Genomic DNA, 17,144 nt, shown 5'->3' on the forward strand with positions numbered 1-17,144 from the left:
TTTTCCAAGGAAGAACTAAGATTATTTCCTTGARGTAAGCACACTTGAGGCACCCAATCTTAACACATGAGGAATTTCTGTAAAGTGGTTGCTCCAGTACCTTGATCACAGCAGCATAAGGACACAAGCTCAAAAGAAATACGACTAGTGTCTCTGATTCCAGAGTCCTCTGGCAACCTCAGGCTCCATTAAACAAAATAAAAAAACATCACTGGTCTCCAAGGATGARATTCATCTCACCTGACTTTAGCTGCTTGAAAAATATACATACGACTTCCTCTGTATCCCATGGAGAGAGAGAGCCACTGCCAATGTGTGATTCCTCACACATGTTCTAGACACACATCCTGATTAGAGAGGAAGCCCTGAAAGAGCAGTTTAAATCAGAAATTTGCCTTTAAAATGGCTGAAGTCAGGTGAGCTAAATCCATCCCGGGGTAACATGTGCACTGATACTTTTCTGACTCTGCAAACTTCCCTTTTTTTTGCCACTGCACGTGGGTTGATAATTACCTCTGTTTGTTAAATGGGCTCCCAAAGATAATGTTTTCCTCCACTGTTGCGTTCAATAGCCATGGCTTCTGAGCTGCATAAGCCACTGAGTATCTGTTTCTACTAGAGACAGACAGATAAAAAGCATTGGTAAAAAGCAAAGCACCCCTGTGAAATGTCTGAGAATGGAGGGTAACAATTAGCATTCATAAAAAAACATAGAGAAACACATAAACAAAGCAACTGTTACAAAAGTGAAGAGTTTTAAATGAGATCTTTTGTTAGAACAGCACCCACTCTCTCCCCTAATTGCAAAATCTATATTCTAGGTTATTCTACCATAAATTTCTGGTACCTACCTCAATTTAGTAACTATAATTGCAATGCAAAAGTGAATTATAAATAGTCAAAATTATGAGATTTTCTGACAAGTTATTGGGTAATTTTTCCTCTAACATCAAAACAGGTAATGAAAAGGCACTGTTCAAATGTCATCAGTACATGTAATTCACTGCTTTCTGAAATTTTAGATTATTTTACATGGTTGTTCACTGAAATACTTTTCCTCTGCAGATGCCTTTTTATTTTAAGTCTATTAGGTCCTCGAAGGACTGATATGATATTGAAAACAAGGGCAGTTCGATACAGATTTGTAAGGAATCATTGCAATCTCCCGAGTAATTATTAGATACAGTTTTAAATGTCTAATAATTTTACAAATAATTTAAATATGTCTAAATACCTAATAAAATCTGTACAATAGGGGTATGAATGTTTTTTTCTTCTGGCTGATTTACCTATGTATTGTGACAAAGAAGATCATCCAATTTCAGACGCAGTTTCAGACATTTTTACAAGATGCCTGTGATGTGTAATGAAGCTGRTGTGAACTGGTAATGGCTTGTGAATCTGAATGCTTACACTCCTTCTCAGTCCCTTTGTTTATATTGCTTTAGGCCGAACTTTTGGTATAGTTTTGATCGCAAGTGTCTAGAGTTTGTTATTGAGAGAGAGGGCGCTAGGGTATGAGAAAGAGCTGGTTAGAAGCAGTCAGTAGCATCTCAAAAATTTTTAGGAGTTTTAGCAGTTTGATATATGCTAGTATGGAAACATGTCCTCAGGATGATCAGGTTTCAAATAATGATGTGGCTCCCAACCACAGCTATGTGTGCCACTACTTGTTTGCCACTTATGAGATGTTTTTGGTCTAGTTTGCCCTTCTCTTAAAACTGCAGGCCCGTTCGCTGAAGTCAGGTCTGGAATCACTAACCGACTTCAGCTGGAGCACATCTGGCTCCCTTGGCACATTGTCCACCTTGCTCTGTCGCACAGCTGGGGAGCTGGAACAGCACAAAACCCAGCGCCAATCAGAAAACACGCAAACAAAYGGGAGGGCACAGGTAATGATAGAGAGAGGCCCTGTCTTGCAGGATATGGAGCACACTAAACTCCCAGGGGTGTCAAATGGGAGCTGGGAGCACTTAACATCTTCCAGATAAGACTTGGGCCTTTCTAAGATGTTAGACTTTAAACTCAGGTAGTGGTACAATGGCTAGAAGAGATTGGGATCCACTGGATTTAATACAATTTGTCAGTTAATCCTATAGTAAATGATTATTGACATGGTAAGAAAACACAGAAATGGCTGAAAGGTACAAAGATGAAGGTTCWAGGAGATTCTGAAGAAACAAATGAGTGTATTTAAACACACTAAAAACAGAAATAATACCTTCTGGATGCTTCAAAAGAAGGTTCAGTTTCATTTACACTGTAAGTTATGGTAAATGACATTTAGTAAGCTGGAAATATAGAGAATAACATTTTGTGCAAGTTTTATATTTAGGAAAACTGGAGTTAATACATAATTTTAAGAACAACATCAGTTAGGATTTTTTGTTCTTAATGTGAAAATAAAGTCTTATTAGCAGCATATAATTTTCTAATTTCAACAGTTTCATATCTATAGTGTAGCTGTTAAACAGGCAAATTGACAGGGATGATAGAAAATATCTTTAAAATGAAAAGCATAGTCTAATATCTATTTTAAAAATGGAATTATTAATACAGCCTTGGTATAGAAAACATTCTCCATACTGTCAGCTTCTCCATACCATTCCACTGATGACCTGCAAAAGTTGATAGCTGTTCTAATTCAAATTTCTCTTGGATTGGCTTCACTGATACGTTTTTCTAAGATGCAGATAACACAGTTTTACTTGTGAATCAGAACAGGTTTTGAACACAGAACTACAGCATTAAAGTGAGTCTGCATCAAGATAGGTATGACACCACAACAACTAGGCTTTTTCCAGTCAGTCCTCACTTCTTAAGGAACGTATGCATGAGATACATTTTCAAGAACACACAATGGCGGTAACGACATGAATGATTTTGCAGCTTTCCCTTGTTATTAATTGACTTGCTAATAGTGTTAAGGGCATGGAATGCTAGCCACAGGAGGTCTGTAATAGTGATGATGTCCATTGCCAGGAATGATGGCACATCACTGCAAACTGCAAAACCTAAAAGAGTAAGGTTATGCCAGGTAAATRGAAGAAGACATTAGAAAGGACTAAAAAATGATATTATTAATTTGTTACCTGCCTAACTTCAAAAAACCCAAACAAATCCTCCTTCCTCAAACCTATGAATCCTCCAGATGAATATTTTACTGCTGAGACAGAAAAGTCTATTTGCCTGCTGGGATACCAGTAATAGCTGCTGCACTCTGAAATAAAGTATCCAACTCCGGCAAAGGGCAGAATAATTCCAAGAGCAGAGCTCTCGTAATGCTGGACTCACATATCTAACATCTTCCCAAAGTGCCAGAATTGAGACATATTGCTTTATGTGCTGCAGATCAACTCTCTAGGAGCCTTGATAATTCTTGCCTCTTGAGATGCACTATCATTGTGTTTTCTTGGAGCATTGATAGCCACAGAAGATGTTATAACGTGAGAGATGACTAAGTACTGCTGATTATTTCAGAAGGGTCAGAGWGCACAAATCAAGGCTCAGAACAGATATTACTTCACCAAAGTTGGTCCTTTATTCAGTAGAAGCTTCCAATCTTTTCTATAACAGAAAAAAAGTTACAAGAAAGCAAAAGATGGTGTCTACTGAGGAGAAATACAGTCAAGTCAAACAAAAAAAAGAAGAAAACATAAATTTCTGCTATTATAAAACTTATATCAGCAGTGCATATAATGGTAGACAACAAAGGAGATAATGTTGTTACGGGTATGTTTGGGAGTGCCCACTGAAGTACTATTTTACAAAAACTGGGCACAAGCCTTACAGGATCCCCTGTAATTCCTTACCAGAATTTCCGTGCTTTCCATTATAATCAGATAGGTTAATCAAATAGACAAGGACTAATTTTAGGATCCCAGTTTCTCAAACTCTTTTTCCGTGGTATGCAATATTTCATTGCATACTTAGCTTGATAACTATGCTTTAATTTTCCYGAATTCAGAGGTCTGTGAGAATTCACATTCATGAATAATCTCATAAATAAACACATGTGTAGGATCTTTGCTGAGCTGAGGCCTTCGCAAATAAGGAGATTAAATGTTTGGTCTCGTGCTTTATTACTCAATGCAAAAGAATGATGCAATTGCAGGGCATGGGAGTGGGCTGAAACTGAAGCTCCTGAGATTTCCATAAAGAGGTTTTTATTTGCTCACTGGGATTAGTACTCTTTGCTCTAATTTTTTTACTTCTTGAAATGTGCTTGCTTATACTGATTTTCATTCTGTATCATAAAATATACATATTCCACAAAACAGGGCATGGGAAGTTCAATTCTGAAATGACAGTAAAGAACAAACTGATTAAACTGACTAGTTATATGACTTTTGACTACATCAACTGATCTGTCAGAAACATATTTAAATTAAAGTTTTAAGCCAACAGTAAAAAAAAAAAAAAAAAAAGACCTAGCTGAAGGTTGGACAATTTGTGTACTAACTCTAGACATTTTAAAATAGACTAATGCATCTCTAACTGGGTCCAGATCTCCTCAGCTTGCAAAATGAATATGGAGGAGAATAAAGAGATACAAAATTTCTAGGATACCACTGTAACAGTGGGACAGATCATTTTCTTTTCTAATATGGGCAAGAGAATTCCAAGAAGTAAACATATGCATAGACTCTATCCAACAGTTTGGACAAATTATTTAGTTCTATTTTCCAATCATTTCAATTGGCCACAGCAGCACAGCAAGACTAGCAGCTATGCAGACTTTGGCTGCTGACACTTACCCAGCCAGCCATTTATCTCTATATGGATAATGTCCTTCATTGTCTTCTACAAAGTACTATGGTTGCAATCTTTGATAAGTAGTTTCTCTTGGTAATTCTGCTGAAGGCAGTACTAYTGTCTTAATTTTTCTTGAAGCCTTTCATCGCTTGAGTGCAGAACAGGCCATTTGTGAGGATCTAATTCATAATTCTTGTGTTGCCCATGTTTTTGACTTGGTACATAGTAACCRTTCTGCACAGAAACAAGTTCAACAGATAGAAAATCTGTTCAGATAGAAACAGATAGAAAATGTATACCCGGTTAAGATAGTTCTAACTGTATGGCTTGGTGTGGACAGAGGGAATACATGTCTCAGTGTATTTGTCACATCTGTCTCTGAAAACTTAACTGAGTTTGAAACTCAGATCTCTTCTGAGTCTCTCACAAAAGGCTCAGCTGAATCACTGAATCTGGATAGCCTCACAATTCAGTATTTAAAAAGTCTCTCTAGTCCACTATTCACTGGGAAAAACAAAAACYGGTTTCTTGTCTAAGGTTTGTAATGTATCTCAGACATGTCTCATTTAACTGTGAAGAAATGAAATCTGGCCCATAAGATTTGTCCTGGCCAAGATCTTTTACAGAAAGATACACTAACACACTTTCTTTCCCTAAGATACTGAACCAGTGACAGCCCTGGCAGTGGGATATACAGCTCTCTCTGTAGCCAGCTACAACAGCAGCAGTGTACCCGGGCTCCATGATGGGCTTTCAAATAGATTCATGACAGGATTATTGCAATATAAATCAGGCCGAAGTCTGATCCATCTGAATTTGTTGGGGAATTCATCTAGCCTGCATTTTATCCTTGGATCAGTAGCTACATTAGTCAGGCATGAGGAATCACGTGGAAAGGGATTTAAGAGCATAAAGAGGCCCTTTACTRTGATTTTGTTGTGTACAGCAACAGAGTCCACTTAGTTAAATACTCATGGTATCCTTCTGTACTCATCTCTCTGTCAGACATTATCAGCAAAACATAACTGGGTTTGTATTCAGCTATAACGCAGTAGCAAATTACAGGTTGCAATGAACAGTCACTCAGTAAAGCTTCAGACACTCACATTTGAGTTATCAGTTTGGTTGTGTAGAGATTGCTAACCCACAGACAACATAAACTTAGTCTCTCTTGAACATCGTGATACTGGAGCAGAGTGTCTTGGAGAGTATAGTTTACAAAGGACAAAACGTGAAAGGCTATATGCATGTTACTAATCACAGCATGCATCCATAAGGCACTGGGCAAAATGTGACCTTTACTGGAAATCTTTACTTGGAAACACTAACAAATTTAGGAAATAATCCTAAGAAAAGTTAAGCATCTGCAAAATCTCAAACTTGTCTGAATAGGAAATGATAGATGTTCAGCAAGTCCCAAATACTAGCTAAAAATACAACATCAGCAAAGTTAGGATTTCTCGTCCCTGCCTGGTAATGACCCTGCCATATTATCTCAGAATTTCCCTTCAGTACAAGTCAACCTCACTTCTAGAGATTCTCACAGTCTTTCTCAAATACATCTTTGAAAAGTCATGAGAATAATTTTAATGTACACTCTAGTCACGCCTTGTTTTTTTTTAATTAYTCAGAAAACAAAATGCCTCATTGCAATGGCAACTTTCTCATTGCATGTTTCAAAGGAATTAACTGTGCCACATGCTATTATTATAGGTCATACATTCTTTGTTCATCAAAATTTAAACTCACATCTGATTTAAAAAAAAAAGTTATTCTTGCTTTGGCTCCAATTGTACCTACTACTCCAGTGAGATCATACGTTTTAGAATAGCTGTTCATACTGTTTTAGACAGTGAAATGCAGCTAGAGAACAAAAAACTCCACACGTATTAGTGTAGGGAAAGAAAAAGTAACCAGCTTGCAACATTGCTGTAGGAAAAAGATGACAGCAGGTAACTATTCAAGGGATGGGGCAAAAAAACCTGTCTCTGTGGCAAAATTCACCTATGCAATGGGTATAAACTGAAACAAAGGAAATTCCACTTGAACATAAGAAAACACTTCTTTACTGTGAGGATGGTTGAACACTGTAAAGATTGCCCAGAGAGGCTCCATCCTTGGAGATATTCACAACCCAGCTGGACGTGGTCCTGGGCAACCTGCTCTAGACGGCCTTGCTTGAGCAGAGTGTTGGATCAGATGATGGACCTCTCCAGAGGCCCCTTCAAACCCTAAATATTTTGTGATTCAGTTATTCAAATGTTCAATAAGAAGACTGTGGCATGGCAGATTAGGGAAACAGAATTGATCTTTAAAATCACAGAGATAGTCCCGAGGTTATAGCACATCCCTTCCACAGTCTCTGTCCTACCTTATGGCAGGAACAGTTGTTGCTCTCCCACCTAGTATCTGTGTGAAGTTCTCATTCATTGGATCTGAATTCATGTGGATCCAGATGTCTGACCTCAKAGGCAACTCTGTCCTCACAGCAACTTCTTTTGAACCTTAACACTCTAGGTATTCAGTGTCCCCTGGATGCTTTCTGTAGATGTTAGTGTGAAGACTTACACTGATTTCTATAGGCTGAGGCTCGGGCAGATACCAGGGATAGGGGAAAGTGCTGCTCACAAGTTATTATATAACCTTTTCCTGCCAGCAGCAGCATCACTGAGTGGGAAACACAACCTTTCCTGTATGCTCTTGCCCCACACATTGAAGAAGCTCCAGCCTGTCATTCTGTCACAGGTATACAGTTGCAGTATAACAGTATGGAAAACATAGGAGCTGACTTAATAATCTAGGTAGGAATCCAAACTAGAGCACTGTCTTTTCTTCCGCATTTGTTAGCTATCCCATTCCTTCAATGCTTCTTGCAGAATGTCACTATTTTCACAACTTGAGTTGCAAGTGCTGTGTGAAACTACTAGATTATAAACACCTCTGATGAAACACAACCAATGTAAACTGCACCTCACCATTCTTACCAAACAGCTATTTGGTGATACTATGCAAGTGTCTGTTATTTGCTGCATTTCCTTCTTAAAAGAATACAGCAATTAAGAGCTATAAAAAACATACTTGCTCCAGTGAACTTTTCCCTCCAGCGTCTGCATCTCTCCCAATATAGCAAGGAGAAGTGAAGACTTGCCACAGCCAACTTGACCCACAATCATTGTCATCTGACCTATAATAATAATAATAATAACTATAACAAACATTTAAAAAAAATGATTCAACTCAAGCCCACTAGATCCATTTCTAGACCACTTTAAATAGCTGGTTAAAATTAATAGTATTCAGTATGCTAACGATCAATATTGAATTTGTTCATCTATGGACAAATACTTTGAGAGCACTAATCTCCAAAGGAATGAGAATACTGCTACAACATATTATCATACAATGTGTAGGAATATGTTACATTGGGAAAGTTGTTTAGGATTAAATGATATGAAGTGGGGAGTATTTATTCAGTCTCTAGTTCTATGAAAATTTGGGCCAATATAATAGGTCACTGCAACTGAAAGAAGAAGATTCATTACTCTTTCCTCTTTTGCTGTACTTCTCTTTCCCCAACTGCCACTTGGCAGTCTTACTCTCTGGTGGCACTGGTCCTTGTCAGATATTCCCATAAACTGAGTGAATTTATTAATTCTGCTAGTTAGTCCATGTGCCAGGTTAACTTTTCACCAACTGATGAGTTGGTTTCACCAACTGATGAGTTGGACTCATTCCTTTCAGTCTGGTTCACCATGCTTGCAATCCCATGGGCTTAGGTTGTAAGCATCTTCAAGTAAAGACCTTCTGTTAGCAATAAATGTTGTACAAGGCCAGCACAAATGTCTAGGACCCCTAATGGTACAGYGAAACAAGTTATCTAGAATACTTTGGGCTGATTTAATAATAGCTGTGTAACATCCAACATGGGTCAATCTACAGTAACAAGCTGTTTTAAAACTAAGCACTTGATAGCACATTAAAATAAAATATGACTATTTATTAACATGAAATATCAACAGTGCAATGTCAGGAATTTTATTCCAGTAATAATAATAATGATAATAATAGAAAATAATAATTAGTTTTCCCACTTGGTATGTAAATCTTCCAAAACAAATCAATGTTTTGTAAATCTGTGGAACTCCTTGCAAAGAATGTTGTAGACGCAAGAAATCTAGAAATCTAGATGCAAGAATCTAGAAAGCTCAGAGACAGACTGGACAAATACTCAAAAGTCATTAGGGATTTCTCACCAGACAAACTGCATGAGGCTCAGGAAATGCTCTGAGCTGAAAATACTCTAGGAGTCTAGGACTCTAGGAGAGTGTAAGGTTGAAGAATGGGAGAAGAGGTTATAACATATACTAGCTGTGTCCCTGTGCATCAACCAATAGCCACTGCTAGAAACAAAATATGGAACTAGATGGATTCTTGGTCAGACCCAGTCTGAAGTTCTCTTTTTTTTAATTTGACTACTAAAATGATAATGACTTTTTCTGTAACCATCCTTTTCATATTTTTTCTTAGTGTTGACTTTGTTCCTGCTATCTGGTATTTTTATTAATAAAAAGATAAAAACTATGCAATTCTTTTGTTACTCTGTAGTACTTGAGGTTAATGATGTAATTCCGTGATCCATATGGCTCATGACCTTGTATATCTTTTCTTCCTTCATTTTTCCTTATAATAAAATAGATGTGTATTTTTGTGCATGCCACAACATGAAGAAATGGAATTAGTAGCAATTTAGCATATTAGTAGCATATTTCATGTTTAAGCCATGTGTTTGTCCTACCTGTTGGGATTCTGATGTTTATATTGGACAATGTAGCTAAACCACTGCCCCAGGAAAAGTATCCATTGGTCACCTACAAAACAATTACCACATGTCAGATGATATGCAAACAAAYGAGGAAACAAATTAGAATGACTTTGATTTAAAATGTGTTACTAAGAAATCTGTGATCGATAGATATAGTGAGGTATGCTCATACACACAAAAATGGAAGTTAGGTTAGTAAAGACTGTCAAACTCAGGTAAGTTTGTGAATAGGAAAAGTTATATGCGCACATACATATACTGCATGAAATGCAGTAAAGGGATGGTCTCAACTTAACTCTTACACCAAACACTTTCGTTCTGTCAAGTGAAATTATAAACACCAGAATTAGTGGCCCTGAGATCTTACTGATGACAGTCTAAATACCACAGCTTATCACAGAAGTTTATTCTGCATATTGTGATATACTGCTTATTGAGAATCAGTGCCCAAAGAACAATAGAATACTCACATGGTTTCCCCAAAATGTTCCCCAGGGGACCCTGGCCATGTTTCCACATACTTTCTTTGATGTTAACATGACCATGAACCATTCTTCCCATAGAGAACAGGGCCATATTAAGACAAAATTTGATCCAAATAATCATTTAAAACTAGCACACTTAATTTGTATGAATTTTGTCAGAAAATGCTGGAAAAGCTACAGGACATGCAGTCAAATATGCTCTTTATCAGTAAAAAATGACAAAAATGATATAACAGTTTTGACTGAGAACGAAAGAGGAGTGCATGGATGGAAAGCCTAAAAAAAATCTATATTAATTTATTCATATCAGATCGTTTAATTTTTTTTTCCTTGAGATTCATGATGCCTTGTTCCTCGGAAGTCAGAGGATCACTATAAAGAGTTGGCCAAAGAACTGATTTATTTAAGGGCTTTGTACTTGCTTTYGCAATGGACAATTTGCCTTTGGAAGAAGAGCAGCAATTGGGCACTACTTGGTACTATTGTAGTACTGAGCAGGAGGACCTGTTCCTTGTAAAGAATGAGCTGATGTTTTCAAACCACCTTGATTGCGATATCGTCTATATCCACAGGACGCGTTTGCCTCCTTGATGGCTGTTCGTAACTTTCAAGCTGATATCTCAAGGGCTGTCTCCTGTTGATGGCCTTGGTGTGCTACGTGATGAAATACAGAAAGGAGAAAAAACGAAATTCTCAAGAAATGACAGCATTTGGTGCCTTTGAAAAAAGGCCAATATTCCCTTTCTTGCCACCATCCTAGGTCACAAAAAGAAACCAGTGCTTTTCAATATTTGTTATAATAGAGATACACTCCTGTAAAGCACATTTTTGCAATGTTTTAAAACCCTTAACTGAAGCACAGCAACTTTCTTTATAATGTTGGTTTCCCATGTGGAATTATCCCAAATTTCAGCTGTGTCATCCTCCTCAAACCACTAGATAACTCTGCCCTACCTAGGGTAACTCCAAACAAAGCTGTGTCACAGAAAGTGCAATGGCATGCAGAGTTACCAGTTTGGTTCTTGGAAGCAGACCAGCTGTGGGAGTGAAAAGCAGATCAGATTAGCTTGGCCAGAGTACCTCACTAATGTATAATAGTGAATATGGAGCTAGCTCTCTGGGGTATTTATAAGTGGCATTGTATTGAGCTGAATAGGTGTAATCTTAGTGATTCCTTATAGGTGGACTCCCTAGAGAGTCCACAGTGAATGATTTAACCTTTATAGACGTTACCTTTATTTTTCCCTCTCCCCATCATCTAGACTTTGTCTGTCTGGCTGTAAGGCTGGGTGAAAAATGGACAAGAGAAACAAACAAACAAAAAAACAATGAAAATTTACTTTTTCTCCTTTATTGTAATTGCTAAACCAGAAAAGCAAGGCAAATGTTGTTTCAAGTTGGCTAAATTATTTAATTCAKCTCAAAATAAATTTAAATTAAACTAAGTTTAAATTGATTTAAATTTAGATTTAAATTTAAATTGATATTAAATAAAATAAATTTAAATTAAACTAAATTTAAAAAATTTAGTTTATGCTAATCCCGTCTTTCTGTTGTTATCGTCAAGTTTCGGTCACATTTCAAATGAAATCATCAATTTGAAACAGCTGAAATATTTTGTTTTATAGAAACCTCAAAATGGAGGCTATGGGGACTGTACAGTATATTAACAGTACAGTATGTGGTGTGTTGGACATTTTTAGGTAGGGATGGGTCCTACCTAAAAATGTCCAACATACCATCTTGGCAATATACTGTACAATATCTCTAATACTGTACTGTTAACATTCTGTACAGTCCCCATAGCCACAGGAAATGTACCTGGGACATTTATAAAAACTGAGAAGGATGAATCTGAAACCTACATAAATGTATTGGTGTGTTTTTTACTACTATTGGCACTTCGTGGTGCCTAAATATGTTTAGGGACCCTTCACACCATAGAAACTCACAGGTTCCTATGTAGAGGAGGCAAACCTGACAGAGGAACTGGCTTCTCTAAGATCATATACAGGTTAGAAACAGGATAAACCCTAAACTCCCCATAGATATCTATTAGGCCTTTGGCATTCCATTGAGATATATGGCCTCCCTGCTTGGAAATTCAGTGTCATAAAACAGAACTTACAAGTCCTGTGTGCTTCTTACAGGATTCGTAAGCTACAGAGCTGTCCCCACCTCTCCAGCTGTCATCTCCAATCTCATCACTGAGGAGAAACTCATTCAGCTTCTGTACACTTTGAAAAAAATAAGACAGTGAGTTAAATAAACCCAGATTTGTGTGGGTACATTTCCAGTGKTCTGCACTCCAGGCATTAGGATGTTGGAGGTAATCCAAGAGAAGTTCATGGATTGCCTGTCACCTTGATAGCAAGTGAACAACTATTTGTGTGGAAGAAGGATAGACAAAAGAAAATAAACACAATACTAAAAATGAAAAGGAGAGCTAAAGTCCTGTGATTGCCACTAGAGCTCTGGTGGCATCCATCTTGGCAGCCCTGTCTACTCTGTTCCTCTTGTAGCTCCACACAGTCAGGATGCATAAATGGGTCATTYATCTACTTACATCTTCTGAAAATTTCAATGTAACAGCTTTTGTATACTCTATGTCACRACCCTATGGGTACCTCTAAGCCTCGCTGTCCCTTCCCTCTCCTGCCCCAGGCCTGGCCCTCATTCCAGCCCAACCTGGGGCCATCAGTCCCTGCCCTGTGATGCTCTAGTGCTGCTGGATCCAGCCCCACTGCAGCCCTGCCCCTACCCAGCAATGCACCCTGCACCGGCTGGTGGAGCCCCTAGCCTTGCTGCTCCCTGACACATCACATACAGACAGRTCTGAATATTCTACAAAGCAGCACAGTACTGGCCAGCACTGGAGAAATACTGCAGAAGTTCTCTGACTGCTTTGTAAAACTACTTCCCAGCGAATTATAGCACATAGGTTCAATTCTTTCTCAGAAATTCAGAGGAATTTGATCCTGTCTCTGCCTCTCTCCTTTTCAGAGTGCCATAAATACTTGGATTTTTGTTATTCTGGGGAAGTGAGGAAGGCAAAAGCATCCACCTGTCATGGTGAATCTGTGTCACTGAGCAAAAACTAAAATCAAAATGCATTGATGCAGAGACTGAGAAAGCAGGAGAGCATATGACTTTAAATCAGTGATTTGAGCAAAAATCTGAGAGTCAGAAGGAAGTGCTGTTTCAAAGCCTGTTTGTGCATTTTGCATGAAAACATCAAAACCTGTTTAAGCTATGGCTTGAGAAACTGGCTAGCAGGAAAGCACTGCTATTGTCACTGTTTCCTCTTGCCAGTATACATGCTCCTATCTCTGCTTCTGAAAGCAAAAAKTAGGTGTCTAACTTTTCTAACAGAATTCCAGTCTTACATAAGTATCTTCTTGGATATTAGAATTAGGAAATAATGTTTTGGAAAAAGGTAATATAGAAGATGCATAACACCTTTCTTCAGCATTGACAACTTGCCAGGTAGAAGAAGGCACACCGTTGCTCATGGCGCTGTTTTTGTAAGCCCAGTTCTGAGATGTGTAACTCCTTGCAAGGGGAAGACATGGCCCTAACTCAAGCCTGCAGAACCAAGTCCGGAAGCCAGCCATCCAGCAAGTGGATGTTATGAAGTGCTTCATCTTTTTGCCCCAAATTCACAGGACCAGTCATTAATAGTTTGATTCAGTCCTCACTTCATGCCAGAGACAGACAGCACAAGAAAGCCAGAGGAAGATCAACAAGTTGAAGACAAAAGCATGGCTGTATAGAATTTCCTCTAMTAGAGAAAATGTACTTGCATCAAGCAAGAATTTGTCTTATTATAGMAGATAAGAGACTTCTTTCTGATCATTTGTCTCAGAAGATGAGGACTGGTACTGTCAAAAACTTTCACGTCACCAGAACTAGTCTTTGAAGTGAAATGGAGATTCTGACCAAAGTATAATCACAACACAAATGAGCACATACTCATATACATGTATTTGACTGATGATAGAGGCCATTGCGTTGCCAAAAATGCATCCTTAATGCCTCTGCACTTGGGGAATATGAGGTTCATGGGAGAAAGATTATAGGAAATAAGGTTGCCAAAGGGTGAAGTTTGTTTTGGCAAATATGGTCTTTAAATAATGTTCTGAGGAGTGGCCAGCAGTGCTAACAAAAATGCACATGCCATTTTGATATGAAGGCTATACTAAACATAGCACAGAGATGCAGAGATTAGGATGATTTATAAAGAAGACTTCAGATTTTCAACTACTAAAAAATCATTTTCAACCTAAGGAAAATCTTTCATGTGGCCATGCTGCTGTTCCTTCAATAATAATAAATTCTGTTTGTTTAATTTTTTTTTTTTATTTTTTATTTTTTTTTTTTTAGAGACAGTGGTACAGTGGTGCTGGTAAATGATGGCAGAAGATGTGGAGCCTAATATCCCCTTGATGGCTATTTATCATTACTGTTATCCAACAAAGAGAGGCAGGGGCAGTAACAATGTAGTATCTTGCCAATGTGCCTCAATCTGGGCAAGGAGGAATTATGTTTAAGTGTGGGAAGGTTAGTCTGGTCTTGACATCCTGCTAGTGCTCCACAACTGCTATGTTAACACCAGCCAAGTGTCAGTTTGTGCCCCTTGGGACAGCTTGGCAGTGTGCATGTCTACGTAACTGCCCCATGACCATGACCGTTTCCATACAGACCACTGAAACCACAGTTGAATGTCTGAAATTTGACTTGCTACCAACCAGCTTCCTTGAGATTAAATGCTATATAGCCCGGCACAAAGTAAGTTCTTTTGTTGCTTTGTCAGGTTATTTGGAGACATAAGTAGAAATAAATGAATGCCTGGCACATATAAAATTTACATTCCCTTTTTTTTTTCTTTTGAATCTTTTCTACTTTGTGCCAACTTCCTCCCTGTCCTGCCATGCAGCTCCCTAAACCTCACAAGCTTAACTCCCAAATGGCTGCCTTGCCATGCCTCCTACTCCTGCATTTCTTTACTGTCATTCAGGAGAACAGAATTTTCTCTGCAAGAAAAATCCCGGAGTGCTCAGCTTCCCTCAAGTTACTAGTCCCTCTGTGCCCAATGTTTCTCCAGCCACTCTTTATGAAGAGAAGTCATGCTATTGCTAAACAATATTAGGACAGGACAATGCTAAATCCTCACTTAAAGCACAAAGCACTCTTTGTGGAGGTAAAGTTAAGTCAGTTGCTCTTCAYTGTATCAGCAGAGCCAGTCTTCCAAATGGCTTCAACTGAGCCTCTCCTGCCTTCCCTATATTGGCTAGAGCCCATAACCAAACTAGGTGAGAATAGTGGTGGGTGGCCATACAATGAGAAGAGGAAGAACAGTTGGGTTCTGAATCCAAACTTCCAAAGCTGGTGAAATTATGAAAAGAATGGAACATTTCTTTATATCATGCAACAAACAAAACGTTTACTCGGTTTTCTCTCAGGTTTTTCACCATTCTGAGTCCCACTTCTAATTCTTCTTCTACACAAGCAGGGAGTCCTTTCTTTAGGACTTTCCTTATTGTGTTACTGAATGTAGATGTTCAAGGGTTGGAGGAACAAAAAGGATTACACCGCTTACCTTACAATAGCCTTGACTGCAAAACGAACCACAGTGGAGAGTAGAAACAATGGTGTGACCAGAATATGGAACAACGACAGTGATGCAAAGGCCTGGGCAGGCTGCAAAGGCTTGTCATTGATATAAGCGTAAGTCACGAAGGTCTGTCACATCAGAAAAAGAGCATGTCAGGATAAAAACTGTCTTGAAAAAGATGGGGAAAGAAAACAAGCAAAATATTGTGCTCAACCAAGGCCAATAACTATATAKCTAAATTCTGGGGGAATTCCACTAAATTGAAGATGAACATGTCTTCTGTTAAAATGAAAGAGGTTTAAAAACTTGCCAGCAATTTCAGTGTCTTAGGAATTTAAGAATGAAAAATTTTCTTTGTAAAATTAAAGCATTTCATTTTGTAATGTTTTATAATTGATTTCAGGATTTGGAGGAAAAAGACTACCCAGAAAAATCAGCAAGAAACCACTAAACATTATGTTTTTTCACAGATAGAGAACTGTGGTCGTATTTCATCCAGTTGTTGTACACCCCACAAGCTGTGGGGTGAACTGTGTCTGTTAGGTTTTCTTACTGACCAACACATTGTATTTCCTCTAGTGCATTAGGAAGATGAACCTGGCCAGAAGACAAGTACAATTTATTTTTCCTCCAACTCTAGGTTAAGTTTTTTTGAATACTGAAATCGTGGCTTATGTTGTACTTTCAGAGGAATGAGTTTCATTGCCAGACTATAGAAAAGCAAAGCCACGTGAAAACCCTTCTAAGTGAGAGCTTCTCAAGATAAGTCTCCATTCAAGTTGCTATGAAATTTGTTTTTTGCTGTCAATGAAAATTTACATTTCCTTTTGTTTTCACCAGTTCAAATCAAGGCCGGTGGAATAGTAGCTTTGGGAATGGGCTCTTTTAGTGTAATGTTATCTTACAGACAGCAAAGGCACACTAACTCATTTGTGGGTTTTATGAGCAATAGTTCCCACAACAATAATGGTGTCATTTCTGTCTTTCTTTCTCTCTCCTCACTCTCTCTCTTTTTTTTTTTAAAGTAAAGATGAAAAAAGTCATTTCTTACAGCAAGAACAGCTGCTATTGGTATGGCTGCATTCATAAAAACTGTGGAAGAGAAATAAAATGGGCATCAGATTATATGAAGCAAGAAAAACAATCTTACAATTAGTTGCACGGCACTACAATTATTTCCAGTTCAAGTAATTAAAACTCCCAAAGAAAAAGTCCTCTATAGGAATAAATTTCCTTCTATGATGAAGAAAGAGATCTTAAGCATACAAATAAGCCAAGGATTTATATGTTTATTTTTGTGGACTAGGATAAAACATTTTCACGTGCACAATTATTATGCAACACAACTAAAATATTACCATCTCAGCTCTTCTACAGTGAAAGAAATAACATTTCTTTCAGGCAGTAATTTATCTTTGCTGTAATCAGAACTGCTGATGTTTTCCCGGGACTTCTTACTTTAAAACAA

The 17,144-nt window shown here is 38.0% G+C and overlaps 1 protein-coding gene across 3 annotated transcripts in view; it reads right to left on the reverse strand.

Annotated features, from left to right (window-relative positions):
* The window catches only part of ABCC9 (ATP binding cassette subfamily C member 9), an 84,510-nt gene that overhangs the window by 32,592 nt on the left and 34,774 nt on the right, over positions 1–17,144 (reverse strand). For 2 of the 3 annotated variants that reach the window (XM_085323986.1, XM_085323984.1), the window contains exons 12-19: positions 16,728–16,768; positions 15,662–15,804; positions 12,191–12,299; positions 10,606–10,716; positions 9,551–9,623; positions 7,834–7,939; positions 2,222–2,260; positions 514–615 (exon numbers count right to left, since the gene is read on the reverse strand). In XM_085323986.1, coding sequence (XP_085180112.1) covers positions 514–615; positions 2,222–2,260; positions 7,834–7,939; positions 9,551–9,623; positions 10,606–10,716; positions 12,191–12,299; positions 15,662–15,804; positions 16,728–16,768 — 724 coding nt within the window. The remainder of the gene's footprint in view (positions 1–513; positions 616–2,221; positions 2,261–7,833; positions 7,940–9,550; positions 9,624–10,605; positions 10,717–12,190; positions 12,300–15,661; positions 15,805–16,727; positions 16,769–17,144) is intronic. The other variant, XM_085323987.1, reaches the window with a different exon arrangement.

This window comes from Rhea americana, unplaced genomic scaffold (assembly GCF_003343005.1).
Source record: "Rhea americana isolate MKP2758 unplaced genomic scaffold, rheAme1 scaffold_9, whole genome shotgun sequence".
In the NCBI taxonomy this organism is placed as follows: Eukaryota; Metazoa; Chordata; class Aves; order Rheiformes; family Rheidae; genus Rhea; species Rhea americana.